The 27,224-nt window shown below is 42.3% G+C and overlaps 1 protein-coding gene across 2 annotated transcripts in view; it reads left to right on the plus strand.

Moving 5' to 3' along the window:
* rin3 (Ras and Rab interactor 3) overlaps positions 1 to 26,914 on the plus strand; it is a 115,149-nt gene extending 88,235 nt beyond the window's left edge. Inside the window, exons 8-11 of one of the 2 annotated variants that reach the window (XM_059960164.1) lie at positions 13,387 to 13,518; positions 14,690 to 14,853; positions 18,156 to 18,245; positions 24,762 to 26,914. In XM_059960164.1, the coding sequence (XP_059816147.1) occupies positions 13,387 to 13,518; positions 14,690 to 14,853; positions 18,156 to 18,245; positions 24,762 to 25,073 (698 nt within the window). In that variant the 3' untranslated portion in view covers positions 25,074 to 26,914. The remainder of the gene's footprint in view (positions 1 to 13,386; positions 13,519 to 14,689; positions 14,854 to 18,155; positions 18,246 to 24,761) is intronic. The other variant, XM_059960174.1, reaches the window with a different exon arrangement.
* The last annotated feature ends 310 nt before the right edge of the window (positions 26,915 to 27,224 follow it).

A 27,224-nucleotide genomic window follows, 5' to 3' on the forward strand; every position in this document is an offset into this window, starting at 1 on the left:
ATTCTGAGATCTCCGTCACATGTGGTAGCGCTGTGTAAAGCACAAGGTCACATCAAACACACCTAAACCACTGACTCCCCCTTGTTTAAAACCAAAGCCCCGCTTCTACAATTCAGAGCACAAACTATTAAAGTCCCACCACTTAGCCCTGAAGGATCCCACCTGTTAGTATGTCAGTTTGAAAATGACCAGTCGTACTGACTCCATTAACAATCTCAAATTTCACCCTGTTGTTGACACAGGGTTAGATAACTTCTAATTGCTTTCCATCTTATGAAGCAGTGATTAAAAAAAACTTGGTATTTCACTCCACTGATATAAAGTATTGAAGAAAATCATTTTTCCAGTTACATGAATTAATTCAATTTCCTTACTATGTTTGTTTCTGGTTACTATTTTTGGCTTTCATTTTGTGGCTTAAACTGTGAAACCAGACTCTGAATATTTGTTTAACATCTCTCTGTACAATATTCTCCACTGTTTATTATGCTGTCTGTCCTTCTAAGGGACTGAGGGTTAAGTTTGCTACTTTCAACCATCTTAAATGCCTTCAGAAAATCTTTTGACCTGGTTTTATATTTCTTGTCAGTTTCTGGTCAAACTCCACAACTGCCTTTTGATTAATTCTTTTCTGGTTTCCAAAATTCTCCAAAACTTCAGATCCCATTATCTTTTACAACGTTATTTGCCTATACTTTCAGTCTGATGTTGGACTTGGCTTCTGTAGCTGGCCACAGCTGGATCACATAGCCGATGGATTTTTCATTTCTCGGTGGAATGTATTTGAAATGTTTATGGAGGGCAAAGTGGGAGCCTGATTCCTGGCCAGTAAGAACAGAGTAAGGTATTGTCTGATTCAGGGCTAACCCCAAAATGGAGGTTATTATTAACGCTGCAGGCCAGTGCAAATCAAAAGAAAAACTGCAGATGCTAGAAATCTGAGATAAAACCAAAAGCTGCTGGAAAAATTCAGAAGATCGGGAAGAAAGAAGAAAACTACCTGGACCATTTTGTTTTCCTTCTTCCACAGTTCTGATGAATCCTCTCAGTCTGAAACAGTAATTGTTTCTCTTTCCACCGATGGTACCTCATCATTTGAGTTTTATGAGCATTTTCAGTTTTTATTGCAAATCAGGGTTTATAATGGCCCGACAAAAAGGTTATTTCCATCTGAGGATGTATACTCAGCGAGCATTTTATTAATTATGTCCTGTACCTAATTAAGGGACCACTGAGTGTATGTTCGAAGTCTTCACCTGCTGTAGCCCATCCACTTCGAGGTTCGGTGCGCTGTGCATTCAAAGGTGCTCTTTTGCATACCGTTGTGGTACTGTGTGGTTATGTGAGTTACTGTCGATTTCCTGTCAGCTTGAACCAGTCTCATTTGACCGTTCTCTCTCATTAGCAAGGTGTTTTCGCCCACAGAACTGCTGCTCACCGAACATTTTCGGTTCTTATTTTGCACAATTCTCTGTAAACTCTGTTGTGCATGAAATTCCCGGGAGTCCGGCGCTTTCTGGGATATTCAAACCACACCATCTGGCACCAACAACCATACCATGGTCAAAGTCACTTAGATCATATTTCCTCTCCACTCTGATGTTTGGTCTGAATAGCAAGTGAATCTTTTGACCATGCCTGGGGTGCTTTTATGCATTGAGTTCCTTCCACGTGATTGGCTGATTAGATATTTATAATAATGAACAAGCGTCTAGGTCTAGCCAATAAAGTGGCCACTGGCTGTAATATCATCCCTTGTTAGTCCTGCTAAATGCTCAGCATAGTGGCAATAATAGAAAATACTCAGCTTATGAAATTCTTTTCTATTAACTGCTGCTAATGTTTAGTACTTTCATTGATGTTAGCCAGAAATAAATTCCTAAACAACAGATGCTCTGCCCTTTGGTACTTCAGCTGATATCTTTGGCAAATCACTTTAGCATGTAGGTGTGTATACAGTGTGTGCGTATTCTAGACACAAAGGCAACAAGGGAGTTGGGGAAAGGGCAGACATATGGCACTGAGACAGAAAATCAACTATAATTATATTGAGGGTAAAGCATGCTTAAAGGGCTGCTCTATATGTGTGGTTAGTGAGCAGGGCTCTTTATGGTGTCCACATTTCTCTACACTGATGCAGCAAAGTTGAGTTTATTGCCACACGCACAAGTATATATATGCACAGATGCAGTGAAAAACTTTAACTCGAAGCACCACCTCAGCCATGTAGCAAGTAAGCTTCTCACTGCGCCTGTGCGTGCATGTACTTGGACACATTTCAAACCAAAGGCTGATTTCAAGTCATCTTGGAACTCCTTGACATTGAACTTGAACATGTAATAGCTAGTGTGCAACAGCCACTTAATGCTAAAAAAAAATCATGCACAGGCACCCTCGTCACTGTACGAGGTCTTGATTTCAAGGGATGGCCAAAAAAATGTGATATCTGACCATAGATTTATAAATTTTGAGCAAACATACGTCTTGTAGTAAGTTTGGTTTTAAATGAGAATTCCGGTTAGCCAGTCTACGCTACAAGCAAGAGTTTCGAATGGAGGTTCAACCCAGAATAAGATTCCCCACAAAACATTAAATTAAGCTGGTTAACTTATGAGATCTGCAGTTCAATTATCAACTGTCAGCATACAGGGCACATACTTTAACCCTAACCCTAACTCTAATTGACTCTTTCTCTCCATAAACTTGGGAATAAACTTCAAACTTCAGCATCAAGGCTCACAGGAAAATTTCTGGGATCATGTTGACAAGGTCAAGTGGACTGGCCTGGAAAACATTACCAACCCCTCAGATGGGATCCTTGAATACACTGTGTTTCTATTGAAAGAAATTCCATTCACACCAGCCATCTCTGCAGCCACCATCTTTTGTTTTCAACACAAATCTAACAATAGCTCAAAGTAAGTTCATTATTAAATTACATATCAGTGGTCCATCGTTGGTTGGTTCAACCATGAATATTGCATCCTAGCTGTTGATGTTGTCAGTCGATACTCAAGGCAGGACAGGACAATATAGAGAGCAAGCTATTGCCTTTGCAGTAGGCTGCTCTTCTCCACGATCCAAAGGAACAGTGGAGACCAATACAGTTTAGTACCAGCGGCATGGCAGGAGCTGCCAGTCCATGTTGAATTCAATATAGGACTGCCTCAGGAACTGCAGCTCCGGATTTGTTCTCTGGGGTTTACAGCTGTCAAGCTGCATCTGCCTGAAGCGACTGGTTTTAAGGCACCCGGATCCTACCTTTGTCCATTCTTATGTCAATAGAAATGGTTCCACCAAGCTTACTAGCTTGAGATGCACTCCATTGAGACCATTTAATAGATAGTGGGAACTTAACCCCACTATAACGCCCCCCCACCCTGTCACCTTGAGATTTATTTTCTTGCAGACCTTTACAAAAATTATAAAGAAATACAACTGAATATATGAAAAACCACAACAACAAGGCACAAAAGATGACAAACGGTGCAAATAATACTGAGAACATGGGTTTTAAACGAGTCTGTAGGGTGCAGAGAGTGTTCAGAGCTTCGGAGAGTGAAGTTATCCACAGCCTGGTTCAGGATCGTTGTTGGGTAACCTTCGTTCCTGAACCTGGTGGTGTGGGACCTAAAGCTTCTGTACCTCCTGCCCGATGATAGCAGTGAGAAGAGAGTGTGGCCTGGGAGGTGGGGGTTCCTTGATGATGATCAGTAGTATCCATCCCACAACTACTTAAAGAGGTAAGAGCAATAAAAGCAAAACTAAAAGGAAATATTGATAAATTAAGTCAGAAAGTTATATGCAATTTTGAAAATATTAATGATTAAAAACTAATCGGAATAAAGAGTCACATTTCACTACTCAACTGAGTGGTGTGTTGATCAGAGCTTCGATCTGTATTGAATTACATAATTAGATGTGCTCATAGTAGTTCTGATGTAGCCCAGGAAATCAATCTTACTTGATCATCTGTGACAAGGCAATAAACTACCATCATTTTTGCAAAAACCACAACATCCCATGCAGATCTAGCCTTGCAGAAGTATTGATCCATATAAAATACCACCACTTTTTCCTCTGCCATTGCAAGTGCCAGTGAAAGAAGCATAGAATCTTTTTATAAAATGCAGTCAACTGGCAGAGGAGGTCCTGTTGTTAGCGTGAAAAGCAGACATTAGGAAGATTAAATCCATCTTTTCCTTTGAAACTCCACTGCAAGGGGGTAGTTTTCACTGATGTGGGATTCCTTTTTTATCTGCAGCTGTGCTTGTGATTGTAGTGACTCAGTATTTCTGATTACACAATAAATCAGGGAGCCATCGAGTGGAAAATTGTGGTTTATGAACATATACGGGATGCTGCTCTTGAATTATTGTTCAGGATTCACTGCCAGCCTGTTCATTAATCATTGTAATGAACAAAGTTTGGTTTACACTGTATTTTTCTTCCTAAGGCTGTCTTCCCTTTACCTCTCCTTTTCTGTTGTTGCTAGACCTTCTTAGGCTATGGTGCCCTTCAGTTCCTAATAGAACAAAAGCTAACTGGAAGGTAACGGGGCAAATACCTCAGGATACTTCATTGAAAATGCCAGCCTCCAATGAAGGACAGATGCTAAGACAGGCAAGGAAAGATTCAAATGGCTTAGTAGAGAAATGGGTTTTTGGGAAGTTGAAAAAGGAAAAGAAGGGTGGAAAAATTTGGAGAGGGAACCTCACACAGCAAGAACTCAGAATCAAAGTACACCAGCATATTGTAAGTTGTGAAATTCGTTGTTTTTATGGCAGCAGTACATTGCAAAACATAATAAAAACTCAATTATAGTACATATATATATATATATAAAAGAGTTAAATAAATAGTACAAAAAGTAGTGAGGTAGTGTTCATGGGTTCAATGTCCATTCAAAAATTGGATGGCAGAGGGGAAGAAGCTATTCCTGAATCATTGAATGTGTGCCTTCAGGCTCCTGTACCTTCTTCCTGAGGGTAGCAATGAGAAGAGAGCATGGCCTGGGTGATGGGACTCCTTAATGATGGATGCCAACTTCTTGAGGTGCTGCTCCTTGAGGACGTCCTGGATGCTGGGGAGGCTGGGGCCCATGACGGAGCTGACTGAGTTTACAACTTTCTGCAGCTTCTTTTGATCCTGAGCAGTAGCCACCACCCCACCCCTCCCCTAATACCAGACGGTGATGCAGCCAGTTAGAATGCTCTCAATGGTACATCTGTAGGAATTTGCAAATGTCTTTGGTGACGTACCAGATCTCCTCAAGCTCCTAATGAAAGATAGCCACTGTTGTGCCTCCATTGATATGCTGAGCCCAGGCTCTGTGGCATCTCAGGCATATGAGTGGTGCTTTGACCTTCAGTCTATCTTGTCCCATGATTACAGACTGTCAAAAAGGTACAGATACATTCAAAAAGGACATTTCACAGCACATAGTCTCCAATCTCTTTACCAGAGCATATCTCTCATTTCTTCCAATTAGACCTTCGCATATTACCTTTACCAAATAAACAAACACAACCAGTACCAGAGTATTGAACAAAAAAAGAAATATATACAAGATGAACTGTAATTCATATAGGCAGAGGACAGGAAAAATCATCTCTACATGGAGAGCTATGGAAAGAAAGACTTCAGGATACTCTATCTTGCTGAAGAGCCAATGAATATAATCAATGTTATAAATGTGGGAACAAGGAAATCGATGCGCACAGTAAATTCCCACAGCAGAATGACTATATATTCTGTGGTAATAATATTGACAGAGATATATATATATATATATTGGTCAAGATCACAGATCTTGAAACAGAACCATTGATATTTTAGTCTTCCTGAGGTGACAGGGGTTGGAAGAGTGGTGTCAATGTACCTAATATCCAAATGATGGTAACTCTAAAAGCGCAGTGCTCACCCACGTGCTTACATCCCTCCACTCTCTTCAAACTTAGTGACGGATTCCAGTCCACTGCTACCCCATTTGTTGCACATTCTTCTGCCTTTACACATTCATTTGTGGAACCTGAACCCACAATTTCATGAAAGAGTGAAAAAAACAAATATCAAAGTCATACAACCTGCCCCACTCAACACTGCAGCATTTATGTGGATCTCCCTTGCCTGGTTAATAGCATGTTTAGAAACTGTCAATATTCAGTATTAAATGGAATCAAATGAAGCAATGGATGAAGAGATATAGGAAAAGGTTGTGTAAATATGACTAGGTGTAATGGAGGGAGAACTCCAATTGGAAACAATTGAGTTGATTGACCAATTTCCATGCAATGTGCAACTGATTCTATAAGCAGATCAATTTTATTCAATGCGTTTCAAGTGCAATGTAGCATATTTTTATTGGAGGTTGTAGTCCCCATTCTCAAATGACCAAAGTCAGCATGTTTCCACTGTCCAGCCACTTGGGATTTTGATAGAAAACAGTCAAATTATTTCCTTTGTTTGAAATTCATTTAAAAAAAAATCAGCTTCAACCAATAATTGTAGCCCAGCACTGAGAAATTACCGGTGGTCATTTGTGATAGTCTAACGTACGGAAACAATGTCAGGACACTTCGTACCTCCACTAAACGATTATTGCCTTTGATTGTCCTGGTTTGATGATGATAATGATGGATAGCCAGATATCATATTCGCTCTGTAAAGCAATGTCAGGGGCTCCGTTACTGGAAATCTTCCCATAGACTTATTGGCAGACTAATCAAGAGTGTTATTAGCAAAATTACTGGAATCCTGATGGAATTATTCTAACCCAGTGGGTTGATCAGCTTGTTTGAAACATTCTTCACTACCATTTTATCATCATACTTTCCAGAGTATATTTTCTTTCTTTGTTCAAATTTGTGAAAAAAACAATAAAATAGAAGGTGAATACGCCCCCAAATCTCCACCAATGTCTTTCCGAAGGTAGGTGGAAAGTAATGCTTGATAGTAATTCGGTGTTATTCTGCTGTCAGATGTTACTCTTGCACCAGTTGAAAGGTGACACAGGAAAGCAGCCCGTCAAGACTCCCTAACTGCCTTTGATCCCTTGCCTCCTCTATGAGACTTTATTGTTTCCGAGCCCTTACCAGACACTGGCAGCTTTCCATGAACCAAATCACAAGCTCAAGTCCCAACTCTGCACGCTACAGTGAAGTAAAAATAACTGGATCTAGAAAAAGTAGCAGTTACACCTGGGCTCACAGCTCCATGGTCTTGGGGTTTCAGGAATAGAAAGAGCCTAAATTCAATCCCCAAGAAGGAGAAAGACCCTTTAAGACCATGATAGGTTTCAGTAGGACTCACACTGGTGGGTGGCAGATCCTTTAAGGCCTTCTTGCAAGCCTTAAACCTACTCTAGAATAAATTAATGATTCCTCAGAAATGAAAAGCTAAAATGTTGCAAGTCTTGGCGATTATAGAAGATGCACAGGTTTCAGTACGAAGTGGATGACAAAGTCCATCTCCTGTTCCAGTCCCTGCAGTCTCCTCTGGTCCCTCATAAATTCACACCAGATCAAGGAAGAGCCAACAGGAAGTGCTAAACAGGTTACAAAGGGAAAATTGCAAAGGGCGTGGCATTGCAGAACATTCCAGGACTGCTCATCAGGGACTACTACTGACTGTCTCACACTGATAAGAGCTGTACAGGGGATTAACAAGTGGTAACAATCTGTCAACACAGTTAAGTATTTGATGTTATCTGCATTGCATTTGTAATTGACTCTTTTGACGTTCCCAAACAATCGCGCTGTTTGCTTGATGCTGGAGAATACCCATAAGCGTGGGTGTGTAAGTGCAAATGTAGACTTGTATCTAACGCACCATCAACACGCAGTACCACTGTGTGTGTCACTCAATATCTGTTATATATTTTGGGTGGGTGATCTTCACTTCCTTGAAAAGGAAATTCATACTGATCTTAAAGCGAAGCAGATGAAAAGAAACAGTGATCAAAGGCAGCTGAAGAGGTGGGGGAATGGTAGTGTAGTGGGTAGCACAACACTTTATAGTAGCAGCACCCTGAGTTCATTTCTCGCCACTGCCTGTAAGGAGTTTGTACATGCTCCCCATGACCGCGAAGGTTTCTTCTGGGTGCCCTGCCTTCCTCCCACAGTCCAAAGATGAACTGGTTGGTAGGCTAATTGATGACTCTAAATTGCTCTGAGGTTAGGCCAGATTAAATCAGGGGTTACTGGGAGGTGCAGCTCAAAGAGTCGAAAAGGCATATTCCGTGCTGTATCTCAACAAATAAATACAACAGTCACAGCAATGAGTATGATTAAAAGTAATGGGTGGAAGACACATGGTTTCTCCATCAACTCTGGAGTCAGGCAGGGTTGTCCACTCTCCCCGTCTACTTTGTGTCCTGCCTAGGACCTTTTGCTGAATCCATCAAGAAGGGCGAGAGCATAAGAGGGGTGACATTTGCAGACACTGAGGCACAGAAGTTAAAACCTCCCTGTACATGGGCAATGTTGCCATCTTCTGCTTGGATCCACAGTCAATTCACAGAATGATCAGCATCTGCAACCAGTTTGAGTTGGTGTTGGGGCCAGAGTCAACTGCAGGAGGAGCAAAGCCATTCTCTTTTGTAACTGTCCTGACTGCTCCAACATCCACTTCACAGCCAGGCTCAACGAGCTGAGCACGTTGGGGGTATGGGTTGGAGGGGCTGAAACACGTAACAAGAATTGACTGGAGCAGATTGGGAAGGTCAAACAAACATTGAGTATGTCAAAATGGTGTTCTCAGTCAAGAACTTGGTCATCGGGTGCAATATGCTCTCAGGATTGCTGTACTTGATGCGGGTTTGACCTGTTCCTCACTCCGCTGCCTCAGAGGACATCTTCCACCTTATCTGGGGTGTGTTGAGATGGAGCAAGTCCAAACAGTTGTGATGCATGAGTCCCCAGGGAATGGGGGCAAAAGTCTATTCAGTGTTGCCCTCATCTTAAGGCCGCCCGTAATGTGTTTCTGTATCAGTCAGTGTGCGGTCCCAAAGCAAATGGGCGTCAAACATTGCTACCAGCTCATGAAATTGTGGAAGATAGGCCTGGCCCCTGCACCGTGCAATGCCCCAGTCAGCTGGATGTTGCCACATTCCCTGCCCTTCGTAAAGAGTTCTTCCAAGTAAACACCTTGGACCATAAGACCAGTAGGCAGTGATCAGCGTGGAATGTACTGCAGATACTGTGGGACAGGGACACAATGGATTCCGTGGAATTGTTCTCTGAGCAAATGGTCCAAGCCATCTGTGGGACTGCTTCATCACAAGATCTGACCAACAAGCATCAAGACCTCACGCGGCCTTGTCAGAGCTTTCCACTGCAGACGACGTCCCACCCCCCCACTGCCCTCGGGAGTACTACGGTGGAGAAGAAAGGGACACTCACCTCTTTGCAGAATGTGGATTTGCTGAGAGGACGTGAAGACAGATGAGAGTTCATCTCTGGTCTGCAGGTCGCTCCTGGGACCAAGTGCTGCCAGAAAGCCATCACGTCCATTTGGTCTGCCTGAACCTGTCGATCTTCCAGCTCAGCGAGGGGGCTGTGAGGGAACGCTGGAAGCCTGCACAGTCCGAGCCGCGGCGGTGCGTGCCGAGGGACGCATGAAGCACCATACAACCGAAGCTAAGGCTCTGTGGGGGAGGCTGCAATAGGTTATTTCTGCCACCGCCCATGCAGGGGCAGAGTTGGGTGGGAAAGCCCTCAGGACAATGGAAGGGGACCACGGGGGTGGCTATAGTGCCGTGATTGTGTTTTGTTTCAAGTTTACACTACAGAATGCACTGACCATCAAGGAAAAGTTTTTTGTCACTTTCTTCCTCTGTATATATAATTCTGTCATGATTTTTTTTTAATTTGAAAAAGTGCTCTGTTTATTCAATACGCTAATCTAACCCACATCACATGCCTCTGCTGCTATGCTTCCTCACACTCCATAATTTTGCATAACTTTACTTCAGAAGCATATAATTTACCTGACAGTTTCATTTAACCCTGCAAGAATACTTAATGAACCCTAGTTTGGTATTGATTGAAGCTGGAAGTACAATAGTGGGAATCATCTCATCTTTCACAACACTTTTCACTGCTCTGATAATTCTGTTTTCTGGAGAGTCTGAAAGAAATAACCTTACAAAGATTTTGCTGTTATTGTTTTGCAGTTTATACTATAAGAGAGAGGAGCAGAATTAGGCCATTTGGCCCATCAAGTCTGCTCCACCATTTCCTCATGTTGATCCATTTTCCCTCTCAGCTACAATCTCCTGCCTCCCCCCCCCCCCCCCATATCCCTTCATTACCTGATTAATCAAGATTTGGCCTCCACAGACACCTGTGGCAACGATTTCCACAGATTCACCACTCTTTGGCTAAAGAAATTCCTCCTCACCTCCATTCTAAAAGGATGCCCCTCTATTCTGAGGCTGTGTCTTCTGGTCTTAAACTCCCCTATCATAGGAAACATCCGCTCCACATCCACTCTATCGAGGCCTTTCACCATTCGATAGGGTTCAATGAGGTCGCTCCTCATTCTCCAGAATTCCAGTGAGTACAGGCCCAGAGCCACTAACAGTCCTCAACATGACATCCTTGCTTTTATATTCTAGTGCTCTCGAAATGAATGCTAACATCACATTTGCCTTCCTCTACTGCACTTCCATGTACTTAACTACTTACAGATCTTGGTTTGAATTTAATTACATTCAGTTTTTAAGTTAGGCACAAGCTAGAGGACATTTTCATAGTAGACAAGAAGCTGCGGGATTTTGATCATCTGTGAACTATCTATTTTTGCATTCCATATGAAATTAATATACAGTCATCTTTTTTAATGAATCATCTGTGGTTGCTTTGAAAAGCTAATGGATGGTGCATGCAAATTCATGATTGCAGTTCCAGCTCAGATTATGGAGGTGTTAAAAATCCATATAGATCCATATCATCAGAAATCTGTGGAAGTTCTCCTGAGCATAAGGGATGTGGGCTGCTTATTTGAGGGACTGGTGATGCTGAATAGACCACCAAATGCACTAATTTGAAATAAACTCTGATTGCTTACAACAGTTTGAAGGCATATCATTCAGCAGTTCATTTTTCAAATGTATCCAGCAACCTTTTGTTATGAGTTGCAAGCAACATTCTCCAGTATTTTGTCACAGTTGTACAATGAGACTTGACCATGGAATACTGAATAGAAGTGGAGCAGAGATTAATTCACAAACCATTGCATAATGTATTTATTAAAAACAATTGTCCAATGCTCCCATTTTAAAACCAAATTAGCACTTGCAATTTTCTTCTTTGCATTGTATTTTGTATACTTGGGAATATAAAGTTATCACCTCAGTTAAATTACAATAGAGAAGTTGTAACAATGGCAAACATCCATCGTCAAAGCGTTTTTTTCTTCTCTGGCTAATAATGGAACCATTCTGTAGTTGAGTGTGTCCAGCAGGGTCGCAGCAGCATCAATCTAATCTTTCGTAAATATTATTAATAAGGAAGGATATTTTATAAATATTAATAAGAAGAATTTAATAAGGACAGCAAAGATGAAAATTTACCTGTGCTGTTCAGTCTGCAAAATCTTAGGCATAAGGCTTCAAATTATCATCAATATGTAACAGGAGGAGGTAGTTATTTAAACTGATGTATTTATATCTAGAAGAATAAGGAAGCTTCATCACAGCAGGCTTTATAAAAACAGACCATGTGTTGACAATATGCGTCTGGATGTATCTCAAGATTCTGTTATTACATTTTAGAAAATATTACTGGCTCTCCTCACCAACAGCTAGAAAATTTACAAGCAGTTGCCAATTTCTACATTCCCATCTGTAGCGGCAATTAGACATTGTGATTAAAGATATAAACCTGCCTTAATCACAATTCCATCTTAAGAATAGATTAACTTTTTGTCTGTTACATGATGTGCTTGCAGTCAGCAAAGGAAGATTCAAGACTTGAGAATTAGTGACGCCTTAATGGAAAGTGTGGCTGTGATGTTTGATATCCTACAGATAGTGTGCCTACTGACACACACTGGCTGTTGCCTCTTTTCCCTCCTTAGCCAGTCTCTTGGGGCTAAGGATGACTTGCTTCCACTCTGTTTCTGAGGAGCAGAAGAAGTGGGGAGGGCACTACAGCACAGCTACCGCAAGGTTTGTACAGGAATAAGCATTTGATCCAATGGCTAGGAGGTCTAGACCAGGTTTTACAACACACACACACACACACACACACACAGAGTCCCAGCACACTTGATTTTGCTCACTCCCCCTCTTCCTTGCCCCCTCCCTTGTCCTCTACACTGATCCCTCCTTGTTTTACATTCAAAATCAATTATTCAGTATATAAAAAATAGATAACTTTAAGAATCTTCAAGCCAACAAAATCAAACTGGGGAGTAAAGGGGCGGGGGTGAAGAAGAAGGTGAGGGGAGGTGAATTAGAATAAAAAGATGGGGGGAGTGAAGGGAAAGGAGTACAAGATGACAGGTGACAGTTGAAAACCAAGTGAGGGGGAAGGTAGGTGGGTGGGGTGGGAGAATGAAGTGAGAGGCTGGGAGGTGATAAGTGGAAAAGGTAAAGGGCTGAAGAAGACGGCGAGGAGAGTGGACCATGGGAGAAAGGGAAGGAGGTCGGGCACGAGAGGGAGGTGATGGTCAGGTGAGAAGAAGATGGGGGGAAAGACGGGAGCCCAAATAAGGAATGGGAAAAGAGAGAAGGGGAGGGGGAGAAACTTTTATTGAAAATCTGTTTTATCTTAACAAATTTACCTGAGAGATACTACACATGTAAAATTAGATTGTTTGGACCGGGATGTGTTTAGCATGACTTTCATGTGATGGGAATATGGGTATTTTATTTGAAATAGTTTGTAAATACATAAGATTTACCTCAGATCACAGAGATCTGCAAGTTATACTGCAGAAGATCACAAAACAGTAAACCATATGGATATCCAGAGAATTACTCAAAGCCTCTTCTGCATTCTCACACATTGGTCATTTAGATATATAATTTATTCATATGTAAGTTATTAAATATATTGGAAGAATTGCTACCTTTGATAGAAAGTTATAGATTGATAATGGCAGCTGCACATTTGAAAGAAGTGACAATGATAAGGAAATCTTATTTAAGCAGGGTAATGCCACCAAACAGGAAGTTGAGAATGTGCATTTGCGATGATTCCTGAAGCTTTAATGTTTGTGTGCAAAGAGCTTCCATAAGATTAGTCTAATGAGTATGAAGTACATCTGAGAGATGCTAGGATATTTCTGAACATTGGTCTGTCACTGAGAAACCTACTGACAGCTTTATAGGAGAATGGGAAGTGCTAATTAACGTTCCAATTCTGTTTCTGTCTTTAGCAAAGTCACATGGTGCAGATGACTTCCTCCCTGTGTTAATGTATGTGTTGGCGAGAAGCAACCTGACGTCGCTTCTTCTGGATGTGGAATATATGATGGAGTTACTCGACCCTTCGTTACATTTAGGAGAAGGTATGGACGTACCTGTGTATAGAATGGTGTATAACACTACAAGGTCACTAATGGAAAATATAGATTAAGGAAATTGATCCTGTTTCTCAAATTCAATTCCAATTTCCCTCTATAAATGTATCTATTTTTGCTGTGTTTTCTTATTTTTCCCTCGGGTGTGTGAAGAAACATGAGGCAATAAGTAAAATTGCACATTGGTTAGCTTTTCAAAACTGCTTGTTTCCTGACAATGATTTTTCAATTTCTTGCCACCAACAGTGGTGTTAGATCTATTTAAAGAACCCATACCTGAGCAGGAGCAGTGTGTGTGAGACCAGTGGTGCAGTTGCTAGGACACAATGTGTGACGATTCATTCCCTGAGTTTCACTAGGTGTGCCCGGTCAATCAATTTCTTGCAACAGACCAGCCACATTCCTGCAGGTCCTGCCCTTGCCTTATCATGTCACAGCTTCACTCTGTGGCTGGAGGACTCAATTTCCCCCTCCTGTTTGTTCATCAGCATGAGTCAAATAAACAGGGGTAGGAGTGGGGGGGACATTCTTGGCAGTGTCCTTCATCTTTTTTACTAAACAGTGAAAGCCTCAAGAAAGACTTGCACTTCCTGGTGGGTGAGTACTGTTTGGAATTAGTGCTTAATGTGTGGTAGCAAAAAAGATTTGGGTTGCTTTCTTCCATAAGGTGTAGGCAGAATTTATTCGATATTAGCCTAAAGTAATGTTAGAGGGATTCTGTTACAAACGGCATGAGCACTGACGTTGTGCTAATCAGGTTGTACGTAGAACTTCATGAGCATCCTGCACAAGTTAAACAGTTTAAGATGCAACACAATCCTGGGGACTGTTTTCCAAAGCTATCCAACATAGCCACATGGAGCGCCAGAAATATAGAGCAGGTAATTGTAGATAAGATGGGAAACAAACTAGCTTTGAGAGATCCTAGAAAATTTAATTAAAACATCCAAGTGTGTGCACACATACAAAGAGCTAATTAGAGCCAAGCCTTCACAAAATTAATTAATGCCTGTAATACTGTTGACTCGGAATAACATAATCGAATTGCAACTCGCTGTTTTGTATACAATGCATCCCAAGTGGTAAGTAATACAATTATTCTATGCAGCAGTTAATTGTACATAATTGGTGGGAGTTGATGGACTTTGCTGTGTTTCAGGGTATTATTATTTGACGACAACCTACGGCGCCTTAGAACATATCAAACATTTTGATAAGCAGACTGTCACTCGGCAACTCAGTCACGAGGTCCAGGACTCAATCCACCAATGGGAAAGGAGGAGGACTCTGAACTTGAAGCAAGTGCCTAGGTCATCAGTGCAGGTCAGAAGCAACTCAATTCATGCACCAAAATACCTTGTCATCTTGTCCAATGAATTTATTCCATTAAGTTCAAACACGTCACAAAGTTTTAGGTGAGCAGAGGAATAAGCAATATGACATCAAGGTTAGAAATAATTTCACTAAGCCTTTTCAAATCTGACTCTTATCATGGGTGGGGTTTTCAATTATGTTATAACATTATGATGGGTGTAGGTAGGGCAGACTGCAGGAAACGTCGCCCCTCATCAGAGGCAGATAAAAACAGGGGGACACGGATTTAGAGGGAATCATTTCTCACCCAGAGAGCAGTGAGTACCTGGAACACAATAACAGAGAGAGAGGTGAAAGGAGAGTCGCTGGCAGCATTGAAGAAGTGAAGACGAACTCTTAAACTGCACAGGAAGGGAAGGCTCTGGTCAAAGTACAAGGAGATGGGGTTAATGCAGGTGTGTACCCACTGGTCAGTATGGTGGTCTGAATGCTGGGTGATTCTATCCCAAAGACATGTGGCTTGGTGGATTCACTGACTGTTCTAAATTGCACCCCCTCTGCTCACTGTGCGTGTGTGCAGGGCAATTGATGGGTACGTAGAGAGTAATGAAACTGGCTGGGGTAGGATTGGTGTGAGGGGGTGTTTGACGGCCAGTGGGCTGAAGGGCATGTTTCCTCGCTCCTGTCTCCCCACACACAGGGTGGGGGGGGGGTGGAGGTAAACAACTATTAATCCCAACCACTAGCTGTGAGGTACTTGGATTCTGGGGAGGACCTGCATACATATAGGAACAAATTACAGGGTCGTGAGCCAAATGCAGGCAAGCAAGGGCATCTTGTTCAGCATGGACCAGTTGGGCCAAAAGGCCTGTTTCCATGGTGCATGACTCTCTTTGATCACCTTCTTATGTAAAGATTAACTCCCTTCCACACTAAATCTCACTGTGATGGTGACATGGCAAATAATATTGTAAACAAAATCCCTTTAAAGTACACCTTCTTTAAATTAAAATATACTGAACTGATCACCACCTGCTCTCTGTTTTACCAAGTAGTGTATTGAAACAAGTTTGGTTTTCTTCTTCCCCAATAAGGCCGAATCAGCATTTAAAGAATGAAGATCAAAAGAGTCTGATTGTTTGCATAAAGAATTAAATGGGAGAGTCAGCTAAAATGCATCCTGGGGAGAAACAGCTCCAAACGCTTCATGATTTCCAGCACAAAGTGAAGTGAAAATAAACCTTAGTGAGCAAAGCAAACCTTAGTTCTGCATAAATACGTTTAGACTCATGGAGCGTAATCCCCATGTGATCATATCACAGAGTGGGCTGTACAGCACCAAGGGCCTGCACCAGAGTTCAATAATGTCATGGGCGATCTTGTACCCTGTGCATCATATCTATGTTCCCACCCATGATACACAGATTTACTAAGTCCAAAAGGCACAGCTTTCAATATCTGAAGCAATCAGCACCCAAAGCTCATTTGGGGTAAAAGATTTCAAAGATTTACATCCCTGTAATTAAAAAAAACCTCCTCATCTTAGTCTTAAATGACCAACACATATCCTAAGGCAGTGGTTCTCTTGCCAACGGAAACAACCTCTCAACTGGTAAGTCCCTTTCAGGATCTTGGTGGTAACTTTGTTGTAAAGTGCTGGGATCACTTCCCTGTCCTCTAAATGACTCATAGGGAAATCACAGTCTACAGAGATTGATAATGTCAAAAGCAAATGGAATTGTGAATCAGACATGTCTTGAGAACCTGACACAATGTAAGTAGAACATATTGTACCTGTTAGCCCTAAGTTGGACCACTTCAGGCCCCACCTGCCTAACATAGATGGGAAGGGAAAGGAGGGCAATTTGACCCTGTGGTGCTTTGTATATCCTACAATGAGAGAAAGAAAACATTTTTATTCCACTTTTCCTGTCCTTTCTAAACTTTTGAGGAGTAGCCTCTTTATAACCAAGTAATCCAGTTAACATTATGATTATTAATAATTTAATAGATTAATGATTTGAGTTTTAAAAGCATCAGCAATAAATGGCGGCTGTTGAATTCCAGCAGCCACCTCACAGGTCTGGGCTGGGATCTCTTGACGAGCTTGGGGGCATTGAATACATTTCTGAAACTTCGATATGGAGTTGCAGAGTCGGGCAACCAAATCCATGCCAAACTTTTTGCTCTTCTGCACTGATTGTTTATCACCGTTATTGCATATTGATGAAAGGCAGAACTAAGAACATAGAACAGTGAAGCAAAGTATGGACCCTTCTGCTATAATTTTGTACCAACCTTTGAACCTACTCTAAGGTCAATCTAACCCTTCCCTCTCACACAGCCCTCCAGTTTTCTTTTATTCACGTGACTATCTGAGGGTCTCTTAAAGGTCCCTAATGTATCTGAGGGGATCTTCAGCTGCGCTTCTGGACAGAACCACAAGGATGGGGCCAAATTTCAGTCCATGGGATAAGTAGGAACACATGTGAAATGTGGGCCAAATTTTGTGCCTGTCAGTCCAAGTAGCACAGGTCTCTATGGACAGCGGGGTGGAGTAGAAACATGTTGTTCTGCTAGAGAGCGACAGTCAGAAAGCTCAGAGGTCAGCACATGAAGGATGTGGTGTGGTGTGATCTTGTGGTTCCCTCAGATCCCTATCAACCATCACAGAGGATCACAACGTTAGCCATCTCTGTCTAGTTTTCTGAGAACCTCATAGATCGGGAGAGGAAGTCAGAGTTCCGACAGACTCCTTTTGCTGCCGCAGGTTAATCAGCAGCCACTGCAGGGGAAGACCCACCTTCACCCTTCTGGGAAAGGCCAAGGGCAGTGCAGTCATAAGACCATAAGACACAGGAGCAGAATTAGGCCATCTGTCCCATCGAGTCTGCTCTGCCACTCAATCCTGGCTGATCCTTTTTTTTTCTCCTCCTCAACCCCAGTTCCCAGACTTCTCCCCGTAGCCTTTGATTCCATGTCCAATCAAGAACCTATCAATCCCTGTCTTAAATACACCCAACGACCTGGCCTCCACAGCTGCCTGTGGCAACAAATTCCACAGATTCATCACTCTCTGGCTGAAGAAATTTCTCCGCATCTCTGTTTTGAAAGGGCGCCCTCTATCCTGAGGCTGTGCCCTCTTGTCCTAGACTGTTTCATCATGGGAAACATCCTTTCCACATCTGCTCTGTCTAGGCCTTTCAACATTCAAAAGGTTTCAATGAGATCCCCATCATCCTTCTGAATTCCAGTGCATACAGACCCAGAGCTATCAAACATTCCTTGTGTGATAACCTTTTCATTCCTAGAATCATCCTTGCAAACCTCCTCTGGATCTTCTCCAACGCCAGCACTTCTTTTCTAAGATGAGGGGCCCAAAACTGTTCACAATACTCCAGGTGAGGCCTCACCAGTGCCTTATTAAGCCTCAGCATCACATCCTTGTTCTTATATTCTTGTTGAATCGGGGGTCTGTCGTGCTGGCTTTCTCCTCCATTCCCTGAGCATTCTTCAATGATGAAATTCTCTCCATTGGCTCCAGGCCTTGTTGGGTTAAGTCTGAAGTCATTGGCAGCCTTGTGCACATCTGTAAGCTATAAAGTGTATGCAGTAATGAAACACTGCTTGAAATTTGAGCTTAAATCAGCTTAATCACAAGAAAATGCTGAGTGCAATCATATTCTAAGGTCTGAATCCTGAACTCACTGAGGAATTGGAAAATAAATGCAGCTGATTATGTCAAGAGACTCCCTGTAAGAGCAGTGATCATGTGACTAGCCTGCTCTGCCAAGCCAACAATAGCCAGATGATTTGCAACATAACATGAGCAAGTATTTCCATCTTCATTATCAAGTTATCATCTGCATGGAGAGATCTTCCAACTCAATTCATGTTTGTGCTTTTTTGCACTTTAGTGTATAGAAATAGAGTAATTGAATCATAGAACACTACAGTACAGAAACAGGCCCTTCAGCCCATCTAGATTATTATTCTGTCTAGTTCCATTGAACTGCACCCAGACCACTGGACTCCATACCCCTCCTATCCATGTACCTATCCAAATTTCCCTTAAATATTGAAATCAAACCTGCATCCACCACTTCTGCTGACACCTCATTCCACACTCTCACCACCCTTGGAGTGAAGAAGTTCCCCCTCATGTTCTCCTTAAATACTTCACCTTTCACCCTTAACCTATGACCTCGAGTTCTAACCTCACCCAGCCTCAGTGGAAAAACACTGCTTGCATTTACCGTCTCTACCACTCGTAATTTTGCATGCCTCAATCAAATCTCCCCTCATTCTCCTACATTGTTCAAAATCCAGAAGGAATAAAGAACTGTTCTCAAACTGGATGCAGTTCTGATATGACTGCATAGATCTCACAATGTTCTTTGATTAAGGAAACCTTAACATTGAATAGAATGTGATAGAATTGTCATGTATGAGGTCATCAGGATCCAAGGTTTAGATGACATTCTTTTATACTTCCACCCAATTAACCTCACATTCAATACTACTGGTGTAAAAGGACAATTCACCTGAGACAAAGGGTACCAGCCTTGAGTGAGCACCAAAAGATGATGACTTGACTGAGCAGTAGGTAGCCGAATTGCTGAGAATTAGCTGAGATAAGAAGAGAATCCAGTGGTGCTGTGGTCTGACCTCCCGATCTCTAGATTACACAGGAAGCCCCATGCTTAGACAAACCTTGATGACAGTTTTTTGAATCAGTACTGACTTGACAGGAAGTTAGCATTTGTTTATGAGACAGCCCTTTGCTGGCAAGCATACAGTATAGAAAACAGCTGAAAGTAATCGGCAGGCAGAGGAAGAGACACTTGAACTGCTCTTGTGTATGTGAACAACATCAGATTTAAGAAGTTAAAACAATCAGACAGTTGACCTGGAGAGCCTACCAGAGAAAATTCTGATTTGGACTATTTCAGTTAGAACAAGAATGCAATTAGTAATGGGATTGATGTAAAAGGGTTTTTAACACTGGGCACGGACTTGATGGGCTGTGTTTCTGTGTTGTAGCACTCACTGGTGATTTGGTTGTTATGACTACCTGTGAACAGTAATGGCGAGTAGGTTTGCCCCATGAAAACGTTGCCCCCTCTACACCTCACATAGTTGAAGTAAGGAATGCTCACGTGTCATTTCCAGCTGAATAGAAATAATGAAATCATTTAAGAAACATCTGAGTTTTTAATATGGAAACTTCTGTGTGGGGCTTCTGAGAATTGTAACCGGAGAACTTTGCAAGCTTTATGTGTGATTAATCACTGTCTCCCAACAGTTTATCATTTGAGAAGCTCCACAGGAAGTTTGCAGCCTGAGAAAACGTGGCAGCATTTTTGGGAACCCAGGCAGAATCAGGTTTATTATTACTGTCTTATACAACATGAAATGTGTTCTTTAGTGGCAGCAGTACAGTGCGAAGACAAAATTACTATAATTCGAAACTTAAATAAACAAAGAAGCAGTATAAGTCGAGTATTCCTTATCCGAAATTCCAAAGTCTGAAAACCTCCAAAAAGCGAAATTATTTTTGAGCATTGACATGACGTCGCAAATGGAAAATTCCACAAGACGCCGGGACGATTCCCAGGCAATGCTCAGGTCTCTGTGCAGCAGAGACAGCTCTGAAAAGTGACATGTAATGAACAGAAGTTAATGAAAAATAGAAAAACACAGCATGAAGTGAAAAATGAAAACTCATCTGTATTGCGTCAGAGTGAACACACGCTACTTAACGGTATGCTAATTGTGAAATAAACAAAGGTCCATCACAACTGACTAAAAATTGGAGGCAATTGTGAACAGTCAGCAGGCTGGTTGCGAAATTTAAGAAAAGGCACGGCATTAACTTTTTAAAGATAAAAATAGTTTTAAGATAAAACATCTACTGATCATGAAACAGAGAGATTCATTGATAAATTTGCGAAGATTATTGCTGATGAAAATCTAACACCAGAACAAATTTACAATACTAATTTTTTGTACTTTCCATAAAACCTGAAAAAAAAGTAACATACAAATACAGTGTACTGTGTGACCTTTTAATCAAAACACGGCATTGTAGGTGGGGTCTGAAAGCCTGCCATTGCTTGTTGTTCAACAGCTGATTCAGGTATTCGACCAATTCTGCTGTTCTGTTTGTGTTACCCTGCATACATTATATTTTCATTATATTAATGGTATGTAATAATTTTTACTGATTATTTGTGATGAACAATGCAAGACAAGGACTGCTTACTTGTAGCATATGAGGTCAGAGTCCGAAACGATTGCGATCCCAAGCTATCTTATCATATATTCCAAAATCCCAAAAAATCTGGCCCCAACCATTTTGAATGAGGCATACTCAGCATGTTAAATATTAAATATTTAAATATTCCAAAATAGAGCTGCTCTCAGGAAGCAGTCACAAAGTTACAGAATCATACAGCACTGTAGGAAGTGTAGCATTATACAGCATTATAGGAAGGATGTGGAAGCGATGGAGAGGGTACAGAGGAGATTTACCAGGATGTTGCCTGGTTTGGGGAACGAGTCATATGAAGCAAGGTTAGCAGAGCTGGGACTTTTCTCTGTGGAGTGTAGAAGAATGAGAGGGGACTTGATAGAGGTTTACAAGATTATTAGAGGCATAGATAGGGTGGATAGCCAGTACCTGTTTCCCAGGGCACCAATAGCAAACTCCAGAGGGCATATGTACAAAATTAAGGGAGGAAGGTTTAGGGGAGACATCAGGGGTAAGTTTTTTACACAGAGGGTTGTGAGTGCCTGGAATGACTTGCCAGGGATGGTGGTGGAGGCTAAAACATTAGGGTAATTAAGAACCTCTTGGACAAGCACATGGACGAAAGAAAAATAGAGGGTTATGGGGTGGTGTGGGTTTAGTACTTTTTTTTAAGGATTATATGGGTCAGCACAACATGGAGGGCTGAAGGGCCTGTACTGTGCTGTAGTGTTCTATGGTTCTATAGCTTAGCCCTTCAGCCCATCGTCTGTGCCAACCATTCAGACTAACCTTACAGTAACCCCAGTTTTAATTCTTTCAACTTTCCCAGCAGCTTCCCCCAGATTCTATATACAATGACAAACCAGAGGCAATTTACAGTAGCCAATTAAGGTCAGCCTGCACACCTTTGGGATAGGGGAGAGGAACAAGCACGTGGAGGGAACTCGCGTGGTCAGAGGGAGTACGTGCAAACTGCACACAAGCAGGGCCTGAGGTCAGGGTTTATGACCTTTTCCAGCTATCACCTCCCAGCTTCTCACTTCATCCTCCCTCCCTCACTCACCTATTTCCCCCCTCACCAGGCTCTGTATATCATCTGCCAGCTGGTACACCTTCTTATTATGGCTCCCCCACCACCCTTTCTTTCTAGTCTCCAGTACTGATGAAAGGTCTCAGCCTGAAACGTCAACTGTTTATTCCCCTCCATAAACGCTGCCTGACCAGCTGACCTCCTCCATTTTGTGTGTGTTGCTCTACCGGCTGTGGGTGTACAGTTACAGTGTGTTGAAATTCTATTTTATGTATCCAGTTTTTTAAATGAATATTAATGTTGTTTTCTTGAATCAAGTCCTAAAAATACTTAATTTTCCAAAGTAATGTGAAATGTATTTCAGTGAATCTTTTTTCACAATAGCCATATTATACACGTGTGAGATTCCATCATTTGTAAGGGACCTCCCATGTTTCCAGCATTTAGCCATGTAATATTACACGGAATGAGCTCTTGGGCTCATCGTTTGTAGCTTTGGCACGGGAGATTCTGCAGATGCTGGAAATCCAGAGCAACACACACAAAATGTTGTAGGAACTCAGCAGGTCAGGCAGCATCTATGGAGAGGAATGAAGAGCCAATGTTTCAGCCAAGACTCTTCTCAGCCTTTGTGATCATATCTCGATTCCATTCTATCCCCCCGGGTTCAGTGCCTTCTGTGACATCTCTTCTGCTCCAGATGATCTCAGTAACTTTCACTGCCTGGCCCAGACTGCCTCACTTTCACCGTGGATGTCCAGTCCCTATACACTTCCATCCCCCATCAAAAATACCTTAAAGCTCTCCGCTTCTTTCTCAATAAAAGACTCAACTAGCTTCCCTCCACTACCACCCTCGTCCATCTGACAGAACTAGTCATCGCCCTCACTACTTCTCTTTTTGCTGCTCCTATTTTCTCCAGACTAGAGGGTTAGCCATGGACACCCATACAGGCCCCAGCTTTGCCTGCCTCTTCATTGGCTACGTACAACAGTCCATGTTCCAAGCCTTCCACAGTGATACTCCCCAACTCCTACTCCACCACCCTGACAACTGCTTCCCATGCTGAGCTCATCAATTTCATCAACTTTGCCTCCAACTTCCACCCGACTTTTCGATTCACTTGGTCTATTTTTGACACCTCTTCCCCCTTTCTTGATCTCTCTGTCTCCATCGCTGGAGACAAATTGTCTACTGACATCTTTTATAAACCTGCCGATCTCCACGGTTATCTTGATTATACCTCTTCCCTCCCTGTCTCCTGTAAGAGTGCTATGTCCTTTTCTCATTTCCTTCAACTTCACTGCAGCTGGTCGTAGGACAACGTTCTCCTTTCCAGGACCTCAGAGATGACCCCCTTCTTCAAAGAATGGAGTTCCCCTTCCTCCACCATTGATGTTGCCCTTACCTGCATTTCCTCCATTTCCCAAATATCCCACCACCTCAACAGTGACAGAGTTCCTTCTTGTCCTTACCCACCACCCCACCAGACTCTGCATCCAACACATCGTTCCCCACAATATCCGCCATCTCCAAAGGGATCCTATTATTAAACCCACCCTTACCTCCTCATTCCACTTTCTGCAGTGATCGCTCCCTCCATGACTCCCTTCCCCCACTAATCTCCCTCCGGGCACTTACCCCTGCAAGTGGACAAAGTGCTACACCGGCCCATACGCCTCCTCCCTCACCTCCATTCAGGACGCCAAACAGTCCTTCCAGCTGAGGCATCAGTTCATCTGAGAATCTGCTGGGGTCATCTCGTGTGCCCAGAGCTCCTGATACGGCCCCCTCTGCCTTGGTGAGACTGTTGTAATTTAGGGCCCACTTTGATGGGCACCTGGGCCCCTTCCACCAAACATTTTGATTCTGATTCCCACTGCCATTCCAGCATGTTAAGCTGAGGCCACCCTCAGGGTGGAGAAGCCAACAGATTATGTTCCATCTGGCTCGCCTCCAATCTGAGGCATGAATATCAATTTCTCCTTCCAGTTAAAAAAAACTTCCCTCCCCTCCCCTCTTCTTTAACTCCCTTCCCTGGACGCTTATCTCTTCTCACCTACCCAACTCCTCCCCCGGGTCTCCACTCCTCTCAGATTACTTCTTCTCCATCACTTTAATTTTCTTTCCCTCCCGGCTTCACCTATCAGCTTCTAGCCCCCCTCCCCCCCATTTTTATTCTGGCGTCTCCCCCTTCCTTTTCAGTCCTGAAGAAGGGTCTCGGCCCAAAACGTTGACTGTTTATTCATTTCCATAGATGCTGCCCGACCTGAGTTCTTCCAGCAGTTTGCTGATGTTGCTTTGGATTTCCAAACTTACTCGTGTTTTTTTTACTATCAGTCGATTGAGAGCAGAAAATACAGGAGCTGGAACGGAGAGAAAAAGAGTTCTGTCAGAATTCCCACTCCTCCAATGCTAGCAGCAGGGCAGTAATAACCCTAAAAATACTGCCACCTTTTGGGGGAAATGTAATTGTAAATAAATATACCGGATGATGATAGAGAATTTCCTGCGTTCCAAAGAAACAGCAGGCTGTGATTACAGTATCTAGCGCCCTCTGCTGGCAATGATAAATGCAGCTTACATCTGTTGCCTTTTCATTCGATTTCAATCTGTTTCTTACGCATTTTGCAGGATTTCCTGAGCGTGTGCTTCTTAGACTATGGGTGCAACATCAAAACATTTGCCATAAACCCAGAGACAACTGCAGAGAAGCTGTCCAAACAGTGTGCTGGGAAGTTTGGGGTCTCAGAATCCGAGGACTACTGCATACACCTTGTAGTGGAGGAGAAGAGCATGCAACTGGCTGATAACGCCGTCCCTCACCATCTCAAGTCCATTCTTCGGAAGATGCAGCCACAAAAAGACCATTACTTCATATACAAGCAGGCAAATCAGGCAGAAGAGACTGAAAACCCACCCATAAGAGACCTCCCACCCTTCTGACTTCTCTTTCGTTGACAATTGACCACGGTTCCTTCTATCCACACGTCACAAAAATCAAACCGGAGGCTGGAAATCTGAAAGGTGGTCGGCAAATGCTCCTAGTTCAGCAAGCACCTGAGGGGAAATGTGAAACCACGTTTCAGCTCTGATTTTCATCGGAACTTCCATATATTCGCCTACGTGTTAATGTAGGACTTACCATTTCAGTTTTCAATATCCTGGACTATTTCTAAATCAGGTTTATTTATACATTTTATAACCAATGTAAATACAATTTTATTTCTCTTTGTATCTCTTAACACCATTATTATAAATGGAAACTTGCAAAAGGGATCTTTGGTGCATTTGTCAGATTTGAATGTATCAAGATATGTTGAAAATACAGAGTTTAGATCTTGTTTTATGGTTTTGTGAAGAATTGTGGTACCAGCCAGCGTGGAAAATGACAAATGGAACAAGATCGCTATCTGTGGCTTTCGAGGATGCCCACCCCTTGTTGGAAGAGGGTGGACAAGCAGTGAGGAGTAATGAACTAGCCTCACATTGAGGCACAGAAAGGACATTGGTTTGTACTGGTCTGATAATCTTACAACAGCTCCATGTCTTTAAATTGAGCAGGAGGGTGTGAGAATCCAACAATGACAACATCTAGCACAGTTAACTAAACAAAAATATTAACGAAGTTTGGTCGGAGGTCTAGGTCATTAGGAGTGAGAAGAGGTTTTACGATACAGAACAGAGGGAGGGGGAAATAAAGAACAAAAAAGGCCTCTGATAGAGGAACTCAGAAGAGATTAAAAAATTCCAGTTCTGATCCAAACCTGCCAAATATTTTCTCTATATTATTTGAGATTAAGTGACAAATAGAAATGAAAGTGGGAGGGAGGGAGTGGAAATAAAAGGTCACTTTGGAGGATATGTAAATAAAGGGTAATCACTACACAAAATTGCAAAACCATTCTTAGACCATAAAACCATAAGACATGGGAGTAAAATTAGGCCATTCAGCCCATTGAGTCTACTCCTCTATTCCATTATGGCTGATATATTATCCCTCTCAATCCCACTTTCCTATCTTCTCCATGTGATGTTTGACGCCCTGGCGAATCAAGAACTTATCGATCTCCACTCTAAGTACACCCAATAAGCTGGCCTCTGCAGCCGGCTGTGGCAATGAATTCCACAGCTTCACCACCCTCTGGCTAAAGAAGTTCCCCCTCACCTCTGTTCTAAACGGACGTCCCTCTATTCCGAGGCAGTGCCCTCTGGTCCTAGACTCCTACAATTCTTCGTCTTTCTAAGTTCTTTGTCTTGCTTAGCTGCAGACCACGAATTATAAAGGTGATCCAAGGTAGTTAAATCAAATAGAGAGTTAATGCAAATTGTTCAGTCTTTATTTCTCATTAATAGAACACAGGGTATTGTATAAAGGCAGCAACAGTGACAGGAAGACATAGCAATATATTGCAATGCCCAAAATGCTAACAAAAATTGTTATAATCACTCTGTTAATAAGAATGCTCTTAATTCTGCTGAACGTGGTAATAACATTGCCCTAAAGATAGTGAAGCTCTTCCCTCTGCACAGTCTCCCTCGGCTTGTTAGCCAAAGGTTGGTTATTGTTCCGTGGGATCCGAATGACCAGTTCAGAATTAGAATCAAGTTTAATATCACGGGCGTATGTCGAGAAATTTGTTAACCTTACGGCAGCAGTACAATGAAATAAATAAATAGAGAGAAAAAAATGAATTACAGTAATTATATATATGCAATTCACACAAAAATACTGGAGGAACTCAGCAGGCCTGAGTTTTTGTATGTGTTGTTTGGATTTCCAGCATCTACAGATTTTCTCTTATTTGTATATGCAATTCAGCTCTCTGCTTCTACTTATAGCAATGAGCAAGTGTACTTTTCCCTCAATCGAGCGGTCCATTGTCCAATGGCTGCTGTACACTAAATTGTCAGCATTCACTTATTTAATATCAGTGGATCTGCATTCCCAGCTATATATTCTGGAGACCGCTGATAAAGCTTCACTTGTTCCTCTGAAAGGTTCTCCCCCGGTGCTTGGTGAATAGAGATAGATTCAATCACGAGAGACGGATTGCATTTGAAGTCCTATGCTGGCAACCAACAAATATAAAAAGT

This window comes from Hypanus sabinus, chromosome 2 (genome assembly GCF_030144855.1).
Source record: "Hypanus sabinus isolate sHypSab1 chromosome 2, sHypSab1.hap1, whole genome shotgun sequence".
Classification (NCBI taxonomy): domain Eukaryota; kingdom Metazoa; phylum Chordata; class Chondrichthyes; order Myliobatiformes; family Dasyatidae; genus Hypanus; species Hypanus sabinus.